Source organism: Pongo pygmaeus, chromosome 20 (assembly GCF_028885625.2).
Source record: "Pongo pygmaeus isolate AG05252 chromosome 20, NHGRI_mPonPyg2-v2.0_pri, whole genome shotgun sequence".
NCBI classification, from domain to species: Eukaryota; Metazoa; Chordata; class Mammalia; order Primates; family Hominidae; genus Pongo; species Pongo pygmaeus.
In genome coordinates this window covers 23,036,058-23,054,671 of record NC_072393.2, presented here as the reverse complement: position 1 = coordinate 23,054,671, position 18,614 = coordinate 23,036,058, and the positions used below count along the sequence as shown (strand labels likewise).

General features: G+C 38.1%; 1 protein-coding gene across 3 annotated transcripts in view; it reads left to right on the top strand.

Annotated features, from left to right (window-relative positions):
• Positions 1–18,311, top strand: part of LOC129020603 (zinc finger protein 676-like) — a 45,546-nt gene extending 27,235 nt beyond the window's left edge. For 2 of the 3 annotated variants that reach the window (XM_054465174.2, XM_054465179.2), the window contains exon 4: positions 13,307–18,311. In XM_054465174.2, the coding sequence (XP_054321149.2) occupies positions 13,307–15,195 (1,889 nt within the window). In that variant the 3' untranslated portion in view covers positions 15,196–18,311. Of the gene's footprint in view, positions 1–6,917; positions 7,080–13,306 lie in introns of all 3 variants that reach the window. The other variant, XM_054465177.2, reaches the window with a different exon arrangement.
• Positions 18,312–18,614: the final 303 nt, after the last annotated feature.

The window sequence follows — 18,614 nt, the reverse complement described above, 5'->3', positions numbered from 1 at the left end:
CTCTGTTCTGTTCCATTGATCTATATCTCTGTTTTGGTACCAGTACCATGCTGTTTTGGTTACTGTAGCCTTGTAGTATAGTTTGAAGTCAGGTAGCATGATGCCTTCAGCTTTGTTCTTTTGGCTTAGGATTGACTTAGCGATGCGGGCTCTTTTTTGGTTCCATATGAACTTGAAAGTAGTTTTTTCCAATTCTGTGAAGAAAGTCATTGGTAGCTTGATGGGGATGGCATTGAATCTATAAATTACCTTGGATAGTATGGCCATTTTCACAATATTGATTCTTCTTACCCATGAGCATGGAATGTTCTTTCATTTGTTTGTATCCTCTTTTATTTCATCGAGCAGTGGTTTGTAGTTCTCCTTGAAGAGGTCCTTCACGTCCCCTGTAAGTTGGATTCCTAGGTATTTTATTCTCTTTGAAGCAATTGTGAATGGGAGTTCACTCATGATTTGGCTCTCTGTTTGTCTGTTATTGGTGTATAAGAATGCTTGTGATTTTTGTATATTGATTTTGTATCCTGAGACTTTGCTGAAGTTGCTTATCAGATTAAGGAGATTTTGAGCTGAGACAATGGGGTTTTCTAGATATACAATCATGTCATTTGCAAACAGGGACAATTTGACTTCCTCTTTTCCTAATTGAATACCCTTTATTTCCTTCTCCTGCCTAATTGCCCTGGCCAGAACTTCCAACACTATGTTGAATAGCAGTGGTGAGAGAGGGCATCCCTGTCTTGTGCCAGTTTTCAAAGGGAATGCTTCCAGTTTTTGCCCATTCAGTATGATATTGGCTGTGGGTTTGTCATAGATAGATCTTATTATTTTGAGATACATCCAATCAATACCTAATTTATTGAGAGTTTTTAGCATGAAGTGTTGTTGAATTTTGTCAAAGGCCTTTTCTGCATCTATTGAGATAATCATGTGGTTTTTGTGTTTGGTTCTGTTTATATGCTGGATTACTATTGATTTGCGTATATTGAACCAGCCTTGCATCCCAGGGATGAAGCCCACTTGATCATGGTGGATAAGCTTTTTGATGTGCTGCTGAATTCAGTTTGCCAGTATTTTATTGAGGATTTTTGCATCAATGTTCATCAAGGATATTGGTCTAAAATTCTCTTTTTGGTTGTGTCTCTGCTTAGCTTTGGTATCAGGATGATGCTGGCCTCATAAAATGAGTTAAGGAGGATTCCCTCTTTTTCTATTGATTGGAATAGTTTCAGAAGGAATGGTACTAGCTCCTCCTTGTACCTCTGGTAAAATTCGGCTGTGAATCCATCTGGTCCTGGACTCTTTTTGGTTGGTAAGCTGTTGATTATTGCCACAATTTCAGAGCCTGTTATTGGTCTATTCAGAAATTCAACTTCTTCCTGGTTTAGTCTTGGGAGGGTGTATTTGTTGAGGAATTTATCCATTTCTTCTAGATTTTCTAGTTTATTTGCATAGAGGTGTTTGTAGTATTCTCTGATGGTAGTTTGTATTTCTGTGGGATCAGTGGTGATATACCCTTTATCATTTTTTATTGCGTCTATTTGATTCTTCTCTCTTTTTTTCTTTATTAGACTTGCTAGTGGTCTGTCAATTTTGTTGATCCTTTCAAAAAACCAGCTCCTGGATTCATTAATTTTTTGAAGGGGTTTTTTGTGTCTCTATTTCCTTCAGTTCTGCTCTAATTTTAGTTATTTCTTGCCTTCTGCTAGCTTTTGAATGTGTTTGCTCTTGCTTCTCTAGTTCTTTTAATTGTGATGTTAGGGTGTCAATTTTGGATCTTTCTTGCTTTCTCTTGTGGGCATTTAGTGCTATAAATTTCCCTCTACACACTGCTTTGAATGTGTCCCAGGGATTCTGGTATATTGTGTCTTTGTTCTCGTTGGTTTCAAAGAACATCTTTATTTCTGCCTTCATTTCGTTATGTACCCAGTAGTCATTTAGGAGCAGTTTGTTCAGTTTCCATGTAGTTGAGCGGTCTTGAGTGAGTTTCTTAATCCTGAGTTCTAGTTTGATTGCACTGTGGTCTGAGAGACTGTTACAATGTCTGATCTTTTACATTTGCTGAGGAGGGCTTTACTTCCAACTATGTGGTCAATTTTGGAATAGGTGTGGTGTGGTGCTGAAAAAAATGTATATTCTGTTGATTTGGGGTGGAGAGTTCTGTAGATGTCTATTAGGTCTGCTTGGTGCACAGCTGAGTTCAATTACTGGGTATCCTTGTTAACTTTCTGTCTCGTTGATCTGTCTAATGTTGACAGTGGGGTGTTAAAGTCTCCCATTATTATTGTGTGGGAGTCTAAGTCTCTTTGTAGGTCACTCAGGACTTGCTTTATGAATCTCGATGCTCCTGTATTGGGTGCATATATATTTAGGATAGTTAGCTCTTCTTGTTGAATTGATCCCTTTACCATTACGTAATGGCCTTCTTTGTCTCTTTTGATCTTTGTTGGTTTAAAGTCTGTTTTATCAGAGACTAGGATTGCAACCCCTGCCTTTTTTTGTTTTCCATTTGCTTGGTAGATCTTCCTCCATCCTTTTATTTTGAGCCTATGTGTGTCTCTGCACCTGAGATGGGTTTCCTGAATACAGCACACTGATGGGTCTTAATTCTTTATTCAATTTGCCAGTCTGTGTCTTTTAATTGGAGCATTTAGTCCATTTACATTTAAAGCTAATATTGTTATGTGTGAATTTGATCCTGTCATGATGTTAGCTGGTTATTTTGCTCATTAGTTGATGCAGTTTCTTCCTAGCCTCGATGGTCTTTACAATTTGGCATGATTTTGCAGTGGCTGGTACCAGTTGTTCCTTTCCATGTTTAGTGCTTCCTTCAGCAGCTCTTTTAGGGCAGGCCTGGTGGTGACAAAATCTCTCAGCATTTGCTTGTCTGTAAAGTATTTTATTTCTCCTTCACTTGTGAAGCTTAGTTTGGCTGGATATGAAATTCTGGGTTGAAAATTCTTTTCTTTAAGAATGTTGAATATTGGCCCCCACTGTCTTCTGGCTTGTAGAGTTTCTGCCGAGAGATCCGCCATTAGTCTGATGGGCTTCCCTTTGTGGGTAACCCGATCTTTCTCTCTGGCTGCCCTTAAAATTTTTTCCTTCATTTCAACTTTGGTGAATCTGACAATTATGTGTCTTGGAGTTGCTCTTCTCGAGGAGTATCTTTGTGGCATTCTCTGTATTTCCTGAATCTCAATGTTGGCCTGCTTTGCTAGATTGGGGAAGTTCTCCTGCATAATATCCTGAAGAGTATTTTCCAACTTGGTTCCATTCTCCCCGTCAGTTTCAGGTATACCAATCAGATGTAGATTTGGTCTTTTTACATAGTCCCATGTTTCTTGGAGGCTTTGTTCATTTCTTTTTATTCTTTTTTCTCTAAACTTCCCTTCTCACTTCATTTCATTCATTTCATCTTCCATCATTGGTACCCTTTCTTCCAGTTGATTGCTTCGGCTCCTGAGGCTTCTGCATTCTTCACGTAGTTCTCAGGCCTTGGCTTTCAGCTCCATCAGCTCCTTTAAGCACTTCTCTGTATTGGTTATTCTAGTTATACATTCATCTAAATTTTTTTCAAAGTTCTCAACTTCTTTGCCTTTGGTTTGAATTTCCTACTGTAGCTTGGAGTAGTTTGATCATCTGAAGCCTTCTTCTCTCAACTCGTCAAAGTCATTCTCTATCCAGCTTTGTTCCTTTGCTTGTGAGGAGCTGCATTCCTTTGGAGGAGGAGAAGCGCGCTCTGCTTTTTAGAGTTTCCAGTTTTTCTACTCTGTTTTTCCCCGTCTTTGTGGTTTTATCTACTTTTGTTGTTTGATGATGGTGATGTACAGATGGGTTTTTGGTGTGGATGTGCTTTCTGTTTGTTAGTTTTCCTTCTAACAGACAGTACCCTCAGCTGCAGGTCTGTTGGAATTTGCTAGAGGTCCACTCCAGACCTGTTTTCCTGGGTACCAGCAGCGGTGGCTGCAGAACAGTGGATTTTCATGAACCATGAATGCTGCTGTCTGATCGTTCCTCTGGAAGTTTTGTCTCAGAGGAGTATCTGGCCGTGTGAGGTGTCAGTCTGCTCCTACTGGGGGATGCCTCCCAGTTAAGCTGCTCAGGGGTCAGGGGTCAGGGACCCACTTGAGGAGGCAGTCTGCCTGTTCTCAGATCTCCAGCTGCATACTGGGAGAACCACTGCTCTCTTCAAAGCTGTCAGACAGGAACATTTAAGTCTGCAGAGGTTACTGCTGTCTTTTTGTTTGTCTGTGCCTTGCCCCTAGAGGTGGAGCCTATAGAGGCAGGCAAGCCTCCTTGAGCTGTGGTGGGCTCCAACCAGTTCGAGCTTCCTGGCTGGTTTTTTTACCTAAGCAACCCTGGGCACTGGCTGTGCCCCTCCCCCAGCCTTGCTGCCACCTTGCAGTTTGATCTCAGACTGCTGTGCTAGCAATCAGCGAAACTCCATGGGCATAGGACCCTCCGAGCCAAGTGCGGGATATAATCTCCTGGTGCGCCATTTTTTAAGCCCGTCGGAAAAGCACAATATTGGGGTGGGAGTGACCCGATTTTCCAGGTGCTGTCTGTCACCCCTTTCTTTGACTAGGAAAGGGAACTCTCTGACCCCTTGCGCTTCCCGAGTGAGGCAATGCCTTGCCCTGCTTCGGCTGGCGCACGGTGCGCTGCACCCACTGTCCTGCGCCCACTGTCTGGCACTCCCTAGTGAGATTATCCCAGTACCTGAGATGGAAATGCAGAAATCACCCATCTTCTGCGTCACTCATGCTGTGAGCTGTAGACCAGAGCTGTTCCTATTTGGCCATCTTGGCTTCACCCTCACCACATTTTCTTTATCCAGTGTATTACTGATGGGCATTTGGCTTGGTTCCAAATCTTTGCTGTTGTGAATAGTGCCGCAGTAAACATACGTGTACATGTGTCTTTATAGTAGAGTGATTTATAAACTTTTGGTTATATACCCAGTAATGGGATTACTGGGTCAAATGGTATTTCCAGTTCTAGATCCTTGAGGAATCACCACATTGTCTTACACAATGGCTGAACTAATTTACACTCCGATCAGCAGTGTAAAAGCTTTTCTGCTTCTCCACATCTTTGCAGCATCTGTTTCCTGGCTTCTTAATGATCTCCATTCTAACTGGCATGAGATGGTATCTCATTTTGGTTTTGATTTGCATTTCTCTAATGACCAGTAACGATATGCTTTTTATCATGTGTCTGTTCGCTGCATAAATATCTTCTTTTGAGAAGTGTCTATTCATATCCTTTGCCCAATTTTTGATGGGGTTGTTTTTTTTGTTGTTGTTGTTGTAAATTTGTTTAAGTTCTTTGTAGATCCTGGATATTAGCCCTTTGTCAGATGGATAGATTGCAAAATTTTTCTTCCATTCTGTAGGTTGCCTGTTCACTCTGATGATAGTTTCTTTTGCTGTGCAGAAGCTCTTTAGTTAAATTAGGTCCCAATTGTCAATTTTGGCTTTTGTTGCCATTGCTTTTGCTGTTTTAGTCATGAAATATTTGCCCATGCTTATGTCCTGAATAGTATTGTCTAGGTTTTCTTTTAGGATTTTTATTGTTTGGGGTATTATATCATCTTTAAATCTTTTGCATGTTTAAATCATCTTGAGTTAATTTTTGTATAAGGTGGAAGGAAGGGGTCCAGTTCCAGTTTTCTGCATATGGCTAGCAGGTTTTTTCAACATCATTTATTAAATGGGGAATCCTTTCCCCATTTCTTGTTTTTGTCAGGTTTGTCAAAGATCAGATGGTTGTAGATGTGTGATGTTATTTCTGAGGGCTCTCTTCTGTTCCAGTGGTCTATATATCTGTTTTGATACCAGTACCATACTGTTTTGGTCACTGTAGCCTTGTAGTATGGTTTGAAGTCAGGTATCATGATGCCTCCAGCTTTGTTCTTTTTGCTTAGGATTTTCTTGGCCATGTGAGATTTTTTTTGTTGTTGTTCCATATGAAATATAAAGTAGTTTTTTCTAATTCTGTGAAGAAAGTAAATGGTAGCTTCAAGGGAATAGCATTGAATCTGTAAATTACTTTGGGCAATATGGCCATTTTCACAATATTGATTGTTCCTATGCATGAGCATGGAATGTTCTTATATTTGTTTGTGTCCTCTCTTATTTTCTTGAACTGTGGTTTGTAGTTCTTGAAGAGTTCCTTCACATCCCTTGTAAGTTGTATTCCTAGGTATTTTATTCTCTTTGTAGAAATTGTAAATGGGAGTTCGCTCATGATTTGGCTCTCTATTGTTGGTGTATAGGAATGCTTGTGATTTTTTCACATTGATTTTGTATCCTGAGACTTTGCTGAAGTTGCTTATCAGCTTAGGGAGATTTTGGGCTGAGACAATGGGATTTTCTAAATATACAAACATGTCATCTGCAAATAGAGACAATTTGACTTCCTCTTTTCCTATTTGAATATCATTTATTTCTTTTTCTTCCCTGATTGCCCTCACCAGAACTTCTAATACTATGTTGAATAGGAGTGGTGAGAGAGGGCATCCTTGTCTTGTGCCAGTTTTCAAAGGGAATGCTTACAGTTTTGCCCATTCAGTATGATATTGTCTGTGGGTTTGTCATAAATACCTCTTATTATTTTGAGATACGTTCCATCTCTACCTAGTTTAGTGAGAGTTTTTAGCATGAAAGATGTTGAATTTTGTCGAAAGCCTTTTCTGCATCTATTGAGATAATCACGTGGTTTTTGTCATTGGTTCTGTTTATGTGATGGATTACATTTATTGATTTGCATCTCAGGGATGAAGCTGACTTTATCTTGGTGGATAAGCTTTTTGATGTGCTGCTGGATTCGGTTTGTGAGTATTTTATTGAGGAGTTTTGCATCAATGTTCATCAGGGATATTTGCCTGAAATTTTCTTTTTTTGTTGTGTTTCTGCTAGGCTTTGGTTTCAAGATGATGCTGGCTTCATAAAATGAGTTATGGAGGAGTCCGTCGTTTTCTATTCTTGGGAATAGTTTCAGAAAGAATCAGCTCTTCTTTGTACCTTTGGTACAAAGGCTGTGAATCCATCAGATTCTGGACATTTTTGGTTGGTAGGCCCGTAAGTACTGCCTCAGTTTCAGAACTTGTTACCAGTCTGTGCAGGGATTTGACTTCTTCCTGATTTAGACTTGTGAGGGTGTATGTGTCCTGGGATTTATTCATTTCTTCTAGGTTTTTTAGTTTATTTGCATAGAGATGTTTATTGTATTCTCTCATGGTAGTTTGTATTTCTGTGGAATCAGTGGCGATGTCCCCTTTATTATTTTTGGTTGCATCTATTTGATTCTTCTTTCTTCCTTTTTAGACTGGCTAGCAGGCTATCTATTTTGTTGATCTTTTTGAAAAAAACAGCTGCTGGATTCATTGATTTTTTTGAAGGGTGTTTTGTGTCTGTCTCCTTCAGTTCTGCTCTGTTCTTAGTTATTTCTTGTATTCTGCTAGGGTTTGAATTTGTTTGTTCTTGTCTAGTTCTTTTAATTGTGACTTTAAGTTGTCGATTTTAGATCTTTCCTGCTTTCTCTTGTGGGCATTTAGTGCTATAAATTTTGTAGACACTGCTTTGTCTGTGTCCCAGAGATTCTGGTATGTTTTGTCTTTGTTCTCATTGGTTTCAAATAACTTTTTTACTTCTGCCTTCATTTAATTATTTACCCTGTAGTCATTCAGGAGCAGGTTGTTCAGTTTCCATGTAATTGTACAGTTTTGAGTGAGTTTCTTAATCGTGAGTTCTAATTTGATTGCACTGTGGTCTGAGAGACTGTTTGTTATTATTTCCATTTTTTTACTTTTGCTGACGATTGTTTTTCTTCCAATTATGTGGTCTGTTTTAGAATAAGTGTGATGTGATGCTGAGAAGAATGTATATTCTGTTGATTTGGGGTAGAGCCCTGTAGATGTCTATTAGGTCTGCTTGAGTTCAAGTCCTGAACATCTTTGTTAGTTTTTTTGTCTCATTTATCTGTCTAATATTGACAGTGGGGTGTTAAAGTCTCCCACTATTATAGTATGGGAATCTGAGTCTCTTTGTAGGTCTGCAAGAACTTGCTTTATGATTCTGGGTGCTCCTGTATTGGGTGCATATACATTTAGGATAGTTAGCTCTTTTTGCTGCATTGATCCCTTTACCATTATGTAATGCGCATCTTTGTCTCTTTTGATCTTTGTTGGCGGAACGTCTGTTTTATCAGAGACTAGCATTGCAGCCCCTGCTCTCTTTTGCTTTCCATTTGCTTGGTAAATATTCCTCCATCCATTTATTTTGAGCCTATATGTGTCTTTGCATGTGAGATGGATCTCCTGAATACAGCACTTCGTTGGATCAGTCTGTGTCTTTTAATTGGGGCATTTAGCCCATTTACATTTAAGGTTAATATTGTTATGTGTGAATTTGATCCTGTCATTATGATGCTAGCTGGTTATTTTGCCCGTTAATTGATGCAGTTTCTTCATAGTGTCAACGGTCTTTACAATTTGGTATGTTTTTGCGGTGGCTGGTTTACCAGTTGTTTGTTTTTATGTTTAGTGCTTCCTTTAGGAGCTCTTGTAAGGCAGGCCTGGTGGTGACAAAATCTCTCAGCATTTGCTTGTCTGTAAAGGATTTTATTTCACCTTCGCTTATGAAGCTTAGTTTGGCTGGATATGAAATTCTGGGTTGAAAATTCCTGTCTTTAAGAATGTTGAATATTGGCCCTCCAGTCTTTTCTGGCTTGTAGGGTTTCTGCAGAGAGATCCACTGTTAGTCTGATCGGCTTTGCTTTGTGGGTAACCCGACCTTTCTCTCTGGCTGCCCTCAACATGTTTTTCATTTCAACCATGGTGAATCTGACGATTCTGTGTCTTGGGATTGCTCTTCTCGAGGAGTATCTTTGTGGTGTTCTCTGTATTTTCTGAATTTGAATGTTGGCCTGTCTTGCTAGGTTGGGGACATTCTCCTGAATGATATCCTGAAGAGTGTTTTCCTACTTGGTTCCATTCTCCCCATCACTTTCAGGTACCCCAATCAGATGAAGATTTGGTCCTTTCACATAGTCCCATATTTCTTGGAGGCTTTGTTTGTTTCTCTTTATTCTTTTTTCTCTAATCTTGTCTTCTTGCTTTATTTCATTAAGTGGATCTTTAATCTCTGATATCCTTCTTCTGCATTATTGATTCAGTTATTGATACTTGTGCATGCTTCACGAAGTTCTCGTGCTGTGTTTTTCATCTCCATCAGGTCATTTATGATCTTCTCTAAACTGGTTATTCTTGTTAGCAATCCATCTAACCTTTTTTCAAGGTTCTTAGCTTCCTGGCATTAGGTTAGAACATGCTCCTTTAGCTTGGGAGGAGTTTGTTATTACCCACCTCTGAAATTTGCAAATTTGAATTTGTCAATTCGTCAAACTCGTTCTCCATTCAGTTTTGTTTCTTTGCTGGTGATGAGTTGTGATCCTTTGGAGGAGAATAGGCATTCTGGTTTTTAGAATTTTCAGCCTTTTTGCACTGACTTCTCCCCATCTTTATGGATTTATTGACCTTTGGTCTTTGATGTTGATGACTTTCAGATGGTGTCTCTGAGTAAACATTCTTTTTGAAGATGTTGCTTCTATTCCTTTCTGTTTGTTAGTTTTCCTTTTAACAGTCAGGCCTCTCTGCTGCAGATCTGCTGGACCTTGCTGGAGGTCCGTTCCAGACCCTTTTTGCCTGGGTATCACAGCAAAGGCTGCAGAACAGCAAAGATTGCTGCCTGTTCCTTCCTCTGGAAGCTTTGTCCCAGAGGCCCCCTGCCAGATGCCAGCCAGAGCTCTCTTGTATGAGGTGTCTATCAGCTTCTACTGGGAGGTGTCTCTCAATCAGGAGACACAGGTATCAGGGACCAACTTGCCCTTAGCAGACCTTGAACGCTGTGCTGGTAGATGCACTGCTCTCTTCAGAGTTGTCCAGCAGAGATGTTTAAGTCTGCTGAAGCTGCGCTTCCAGCTATCTCTTCCCCCAGGTGCTCTGTCCCAGGGAGATGGGTGTTGTTACTATAATGCCCCTGACTGTGGCTGCTGCCTTTTTTTTTTTTTTTTTTTTCCAGAGATGCCCTGCCCAAAGAGGAGGAACCTGGAGATACAGTCTGGTCTTGTTGAGCTGTGGTGGGCTCCACCCAGTTCAATCTTCTGGGTGGCTTTGTTTACACTGTGAGGGTAAAACAGTCTACTCAAGCAGCAGCAATGGCAGACGCCCTTCCCCCACCAAGCTCGAGCTTCCCAGGTCAAGCTTAGACTGCTGTGCTTGCAGCCAGAATTTCAAGCCAGTGGGTCCTAGTTTGCTGGGCTCCATGGTGTGGGACCCACTGAGCCAGACCACTTGGCTCCCTGGCTTCAGCCCTCTTTCCAGGAGAGTGAATGGTTCTGTCTCTCTGGCCTTCTGGGTGCTATACTGGGTTATGGAAAAAAAAATAAATAAATAAACTCCTGCAGCTAGTTTGGTGTCTGCCCAAATGGCTTCCCAGTTTTGTGCTTGAAACCCAGGGCCCTGGTGTCATAGGCACCAGAGGGAATCTTCTGGTCTGTGGGTTGTGAAGACCATGGAAAACACAGTATCTGGGCTGGAGAGCACTGTTCTTCATGGTACAGTCCCTAAACCCTTCCCTTGGCTAGGAGAGGGATTTCCCCAACCCCTTGCACTTCCTGGGTAAGGCAACACCGCACCCCACTTTGGCTCACCCTCCATGAGCTGCACCCACTGTTCAACCAGTCCCATTGAGGTAAACCGGGTACCTCAGTTGGAAATGCAGAAACCACCCACCTTCTGTGTCAGTCTCGCTGGGAGCTGCAGATCAGAGCTGTTCCTGTTCGGCCATCTTGCCAGCCTCCTCTATTTTCATTTTTATTACAGAAAGTGTGTTATAATAATATCCTACTATAATTATATTGATCTCCTTGTGTTTCTTCTATTCTGTCAATATTTGCTTTATATATTTGTAATCCTAATGTGAGACACACACACACACACACACACATTCAGATGTTTCACAGATTCCCAGTTAATCTATTATTTTTTAATATTTTCTTTGTCTCTGGAGTTTCATTGTCAAGTGTATTTTATAAAATATGAGTCTTTGACTTAAGATTTAGCTTGTGTAATATTATTTTGACCTCCTCTGCTCTCACTTGACTAATATTTGCATGAAATGTCTACTTCCATCTTGCCACTTTGAGTCTTTTTAACATTAGATTTCATCTGACTCTTGTAGAAAGGCAAGTTGGATCTTGATATTTAAAATTTTTTAATAGCCTCGGCAAAGTGGCTCATGCCTGTAATCCCAGCACTTTGTGAGGCTGAGGCAGGTAGATAACCTGAAGTCGGGAGCTCAAGACCAGCCTGGCCAACATTGTGAAACCTCGTCTCTACTAAAAATACATAAATTAGCTGGTAGTGTTGGTGGACTTTTGTAATCCCAGCTACTCGGGAGTGTGAGGCAGGAGAATTGCTTGAACCTGGGTGGCAGAAGTTACGGTGAGCTGAGATAGTGTCATTGCACTCCAGCCTGGGCAACAAGAGTAAAGCTTTGTCTCACAAGAAAAAATGTTAAATCTATTAAAAATCTGTTGATTTGAAAGTTAATTTTCCATATATTTAAATAATTTACTGAAAGTAAAGGAGTTACTTTTACTTTATTACCTATTCTATTTATTTCTTGCATCTTGTCCTTCATTTTCTCTTTCTGTCTTTGTTTCTTTCTGATTTTTGTATTGATAGGCTTTCATTTTCTTATTTTTTTGTGTGTGTATGTATACAGATTTTTTTTTGTGGTACCTTGAGGATTACATAAAACCTCTAAAAATAAAACAATATATTTTAATCAGGTGAAAAATTAACTTCAGTTGCATAAAAAAGTCCTCATTATGTCTGCTCTTAAGTTTTTCACTGATGTTGCTAAGTTTATCTATTTATGTTGTATATTCATTAACAGACGTTTATAATAGTTCCTATGCTTTTAGCTCTCAAATGTTAGAGAATAATTAAAAATGTTTTCTGCACCATTAGAATAATGCTAGAAATTCAATTTTTGTGTGTGTGCATATCTTTCCTAGAAAATAATGTATTTTTATATGACTAGGTGTTGTTTTCTTACATTATGTTATTTTCAGTGGTAAGAACTATTTCAGAATCTTTCCTATGGAAGACATATGCAGTACCAATATACTTTTTAAGAATTTGGTTATTTTGAAAGATTTTTTTTTTTTTTTTCTATTAGGCAGGACAGATTTGCTGATGGTATTTATTCTCACTTTATAGCTTCTTTTTTTTTTTTTTTTAGAACTTTGACTGTATCACACTGTTCTCTTCTGGCCTGCAAATCTGGTGTTGACAATTCACTTGTTATTTTTGTTCTTATCCTCATTTTTCTCATTTTCTATAGTCTTTTGTGTTCCTGTTTCACTCATTGAGTGTTATTCAATTTTTAAAATTAGTATATACATTTTTAATGGTTTCTTCCTGAAAACTTTATAATATTTTTGATAGGATTATATTGCCCTATTTTGTGTAGACTAATCTTTGAGATTTGGAGATTTAAAAAGGCCATCTGTCACAAAATTTATAATGTAGCTTTGTCCTGGCATAGTCAGAAAATAATGGTCTTGGCTAGAGATTATGTGGGTCTCTCAAACATCTTTTTCAGATTTGTCTTGTCTGACATTTTGTGTTTATTTTTAGTTAAAAGAGATTATTTATGTTTCTTCTGAAAAGTAATCACTTGGTACACCTGTTTTCTCTGCGGCACTGCAGTGCTCTGCTGCAGTGCATTTACCTTTGATTTCAGCAGGCTCAAACTGTCATTTCAAAGTATACCACCAGGTATTTCAACACTTTTTGTCATGGGAGACAGAAATCAGTGTGTGGAAAGGGCCGTAGAAGACAAAAATTAAATTGGATGTGTCAATATTTTACTTTCCTTAAAAAAAAAAAACAAAAACAGAAATTGACAATTTACTTCTGAAGGGACTAGGTAATACTGAGGAGCAGAAAGCGTTGTATTGGGTAAATTTAACAAACTTTTCTTGTTTTCTATGTGGCTGTTTGCATTGGGCTTAATTCAGGAACTGCACACACTTAACTCATGTATAAATTATCTACATATGTATTTTGGTCTGTATGTTTTTATTACATTTATATGTCTATGAAGAATTAGGGCTTGTGTCATATTGCAATGTCATCTTGCTAATATAGTTTGAATAATTTTATAGGTTAGATTTGGAAACTGTATTTATCTGAGTCTAATATGTAGACTAATTTGTTATTTTTATTTCTTTTCAGTTATATGTTCTCACTTTGCTCAAGACCTTTGGCCAGAGCAAGACATAGAAGATTCTGTCCAAAAAATGATATTGAGAAGATATGAAAGATGTGGACATGAGAATTTACACTTAAAAATTGGTTGTACCAATGTGGATGAGTGTAAGGTGCACAAAGAAGGTTATAATAAACTTAACCAGAGTTTGACAACTACACAGAGCAACGTATTTCAATGTGGCAAATATGCAAACGTCTTTCATGAATGTTCAAATTCAAACAGACATAAGATAAGGCATACTGGAAAGAAACTTTTGAAATGTGAAGAATATGTCAGATCATTTTGCATGCTTTCACATCTATCTCAACATAAAATAATTTATACTGGAGAGAATTCCTACAAATGTGAAGAAGGTTACGAAGCTTTTAGCTGGTCCTCACCCCTTACTTATTATAAGAGTATTCATACTGGAGAGAAACTCTACAAATGTGAAGAATGTGGCAAAGCTTTTAGTAATTTCTCTATCCTCACTAAACATAAGGTAATTCATTCTGGAGAGAAACCCCACAAATGTGAAGAATGTGGCAAAGCTTTTAATCGAGCCTCAATCCTTACTAAACATAAGAGAATTCATACTGGAGAGAAACCCTACAAATGTGAAGAATGTGGCAAAGCTTTCAACTCGTCCTCAAAGCTTATGGAACATAAGAGAGTTCATACTGGAGAGAAACCCTACAAATGTGAAGAATGTGGCAAAGCCTTCAGCTGGTCCTCAAGCCTTACTGAACACAAGAGAATTCATGCTGGAGAGAAACCCTACAAATGTGGAGAATGTGGGAAAGCTTTTAATCGATCCTCAATCCTTACTGAACATAAGATAATTCATACTGGAGAGAAACCCTACAAATGTGAAGAATGTGGCAAAGCCTTTAGTAAGGTCTCAACCCTGAACACACATAAGGCAATTCATGCTGAAGAGAAACGCTACAAATGTGAAGAATGTGGCAAAGCTTTCAACTCGTCCTCAAAGCTTATGGAACATAAGAGAGTTCATACTGGAGAGAAACCCTACAAATGTGAAGAATGTGGCAAAGCCTTCAGCTGGTCTTCAAGCCTTACTGAACACAAGAGAATTCATGCTGGAGAGAAACCCTACAAATGTGAAGAATGTGGGAAAGCTTTTAATCGATCCACAATCCTTACTAAACATAAGATTATTCATACTGGAGAGAAACCCTACAAATGTGAAGGATGTGGCAAAACCTTTAGTAAGGTCTCAACCCTGAATACACATAAGGCAATTCATGCTGAAGAGAAGCCTTACAAATGTGAAGAATGTGGCAAAGCTTCCAACTCGTCCTCAAAGCTTATGGAACATAAGAGAATTCATACTGGAGAGAAACCCTACAAATGTGAAGAATGTGGCAAAGCCTTCAGCTGGTCCTCAAGCCTTACTGAACACAAGAGAATTCATGCTGGAGAGAAACCCTACAAATGTGAAGAATGTGGCAAAGCCTTCACCTGGTCCTCAAGCTTTACTAAACACAAGAGAATTCATGCTGTAGAGAAACCTTACAAATGTGAAGAATGTGGCAAAGGCTTTAGTACATTCTCAATCCTTACTAAACATAAGGTAATTCATACTGGAGAGAAACGCTACAAATGTGAAGAATGTGGCAAAGCCTTCAGCTGGTCCTCAATCCTTACTGAACATAAGATAATTCATACTGGAGAGAAACCCTACAAATGTGAAGAATGTGGCAAAGCCTTCAGCAGATCCTCAAGCCTTACTAGACACAAGAGAATTCATACTGGAGAGAAACCCTACAAGTGTGAAGAATGTGGCAAAGCCTTTAAGTCATCCTCAACCATTAGTTATCATAAGAAAATTCATACTGGAGAGAATCCCTAAAAATGTGAAGAATGTGGCAAAGCCTTCAGTTGATTCTGTCTTTAGTAAACATAAGAAAATTCATACTGGAGAGAAAATTTACAAAGGTGAAGAATGTGACAAAGCTTTTAAACAGTCCTCAACCTTTATTACATGTAAGAAAATTCATGCTGGAGAGAAACACTACAAATGAGAATAATGTGAGAAAGGCTTCAACCGGTCCTCAAACCTTATGGAATATAAGAGAATTCATACTGGAGAGAAACCCTACAAATGTGAAGAATGTGATAAAGACTTCAACTGGTCCTCACACCTTACTACTCATAAAAGAATTCATACTGGAGGAAAAACCCTACAAATGTGAAAAATGTGGCAAAGCTTTTCATTAGTTCTCAACCCTTACTGAACATAAGGGAATTTATACAGGAGGGAAACCCTACCAATGTGAAAAATGTGGCAAGCCTTTTAGCTGTTCCTCAATCCTTACTAAACATTCATGTAAGTCATACTGGAGGGAATTCCTACAATTGTGTGGAATGTGGCAAAGCCTCTAACCAGTCCTTAAGGGTTACTACATATAAGACAAGTCATACTGGAGAGAAACCCTACACATGTGAAGAATGTGGGAAAGCCTCTAACAGAACCTCAGATTCTTAACAGATGTAAGCTAATTCATACATGAGAGAGACTCTACAAACTTGAAAGATGAGACCATGCTTTTGGCAATACCTCAGACTTTTCTGAATATAAAAGAAATCATATGGACGAGAAATCCTAGAAATGTGAGGAATGTGACAAAGCCTTTAAATGGCTGTCACACTTGATTGTAGGTATGATAATATACTGGAGAAAACTACTAGAATAAACAATGGCAAACATTTAACCAATACTCGTGCCTTATTGCAAAGGAAAGCATTTATACTAGCCTGGGCAACAGAGAGACTCTATCTGGGAAAAAAAAATTGTGAATGCCACTAATATCTTCTCACATCTTATTAAACGTCAGAGAGTTCATACTAAATAAAAGTATTAAAAGTGCAATTATTGTCACTAGATCTTTCAGAAAATAAAAGCCCTTAAAGTACAGAAGAATATTTATTTTGAGGAAACACGTTACAAATATAAAGAGGGTTGTAGTACATGTACTTGTATCACAGATTTTATTGTACACATTTTGTACTACAGGAAAACCTGAGGTAGTTTTTCCAACTTTGCTCAACATCAGGGAATTTATATTGAAGAATAACTGCAAATTTAATAAATTTGGAAAAACATTTTTACAAAAACTACAGAATTATAAAACACAAAAGTTTATACTAAAATATATTTTTGCAGATACAGTAAATATAAAAATATTTAATCCAAAATTGTTTATGTAAATATCAGATAATTCACAGTAGAAATACCTATCTTTCAAACTTCAGACATTACACTAAATCAGACTGCTGAGTATAGAAAAAAATCCAAAACTAAAGTTTTTAAAAAGAAAAATTATTTGTATATGACTTTGAAAGAAGTAGACCTTTGAAGAGTTACATTTACATGTAAAGTATACTTTTATCTTAAAAATACCGATTTTTTTTTTTTGCCAGACACAGTGGCTTACACCTGTAAGGCCAATACTTTGTGATGCCAAGATGGGCAGATCACCTGAGGTCAGGAGTTCAAGACCAGCCTGGCCAACAAGGTGGAACCCCATGTCTACTAAAAATAAATACAAAAATTAGCTAAACATGGTGGTGCACACCTGTAGTCCCAGCTACTTGGGAGGCTGAGGCAAGATAACCACTTGAACTGGGAAGTGGAGGTTGCAGTGAGCACAGATTGCATCAGAGTAACCAATATAACATGGTTCTGGTACAAAAATATACATATAGACCAATGAAATGGAAGAGAGAGTCCTGAATTAAGCTGTACTTTGCACCCAGGTTATTTTTACAAAGCCAACAGAATTAAATCCCTATTCAGTGAATAATACTGGGAAAACTGGTTAGTCATATGTGGAAGAAAACTGGAGTCCTACCTTTTTCTATATATATATAAAAAACAACATAAATTAAAGACTTGAGCTGTGAGTCTTCAAACTACAAAATTCTTAGAAGAATACTTAGAAAATATTGGCCTCTCTAAAGAATTTATGACTAACATGAACATGAGTGCAACAAAAATAAAAAATGACATCTAATTAAGGCAAAGATCTTCTGCACAGTAAAAGAAACTATCAACAAAGTAAATAGATGACCTACAGTATGAAATAAAATATTTGCAAACTGCAGACAATGAAGGATTAATACGCAGAATCTATAAAACATTTAATAAAAAAGCAAACAAATGATATGAATAGCCAGCTTCTTCTCAAAGGAAGACATAAGCACTGCCAATAAACATGTAAAAATTGCTCAACATTCCTAATTATCAGAAAGATGTAAATCAAAGTGACAAGGTGATACCATTTCACACCAGTAAGAATGACTGTTATTAAAAGTAAGATAAATAAGATGTTGAAGTTGTGGAGAAAAGAAAATCTTTCTACACTGTTGGTGGGAATGCAAATTAATTCAGGGCCTGTGCAAAGCAGTTTGGAGACTTCTCAAAGAACTAGAAATAGAATTGCCATTTGACCAATCTAGCCCATTACTGGATATCTGCCCCAAAAAAGAATAAATAATTTTGCCAAACAGACACCAGCACTCACATGTTCATTGCAACACTATTCACAATAGCAGAAACAGAATTAAACCAGTTACCCATGAGTCTTTTATTGGATAAGAAAAATGATGTACTTACACAACCTCCAATACCATGCAGCAATGGAAGAGAATGAAGTAACGTCTTTTGCCGCAACATGAATGCCGCAGAAGGCCATTATTCTAAGCAAATTGATGCATCACAAAAACAAATGCCACATGTTCTCACTCATACATGGACGCTAAAAATTGGGCGCACATGGAAACAAAGATGAAAACAATAAGGAAGGGAGACAAGCATTGAAAATTGGCTTAGGTATGATGTAAACTACTTGGACAATGGAATTATTAAGTGTTCAAACTCAATATCATGTAGTATACCTGTTTTACAAATCTGCACATGTACCCCTTAAATATAAAATAAAAATAATAAAATGCTTTCTGCTATAATGACATGTTCTATTTTTCCAGCTCTGGGTTAATGTTTGAAATTAGGGGTGAAAGACAAATTTTCACCCCTTAAGACATAGTGGTGAATGTTTCTATACCAAGTCTCCTCACATTTTATAAGCTAACCTCTCTGAAAGTTCTTGGTCTGTAGCCCAAAAAGTGTTTTATTTTCAAGTGTGCAGGTAAAACAGATTACACCTTTATTATTTATGTATTAACTGTGCACTAGACTATAGACTTAATTTGTTACTCTTTTGGGGGAAAATGTGTTAAGTTGTTTAATCATATTTTTTTCAGAATGAA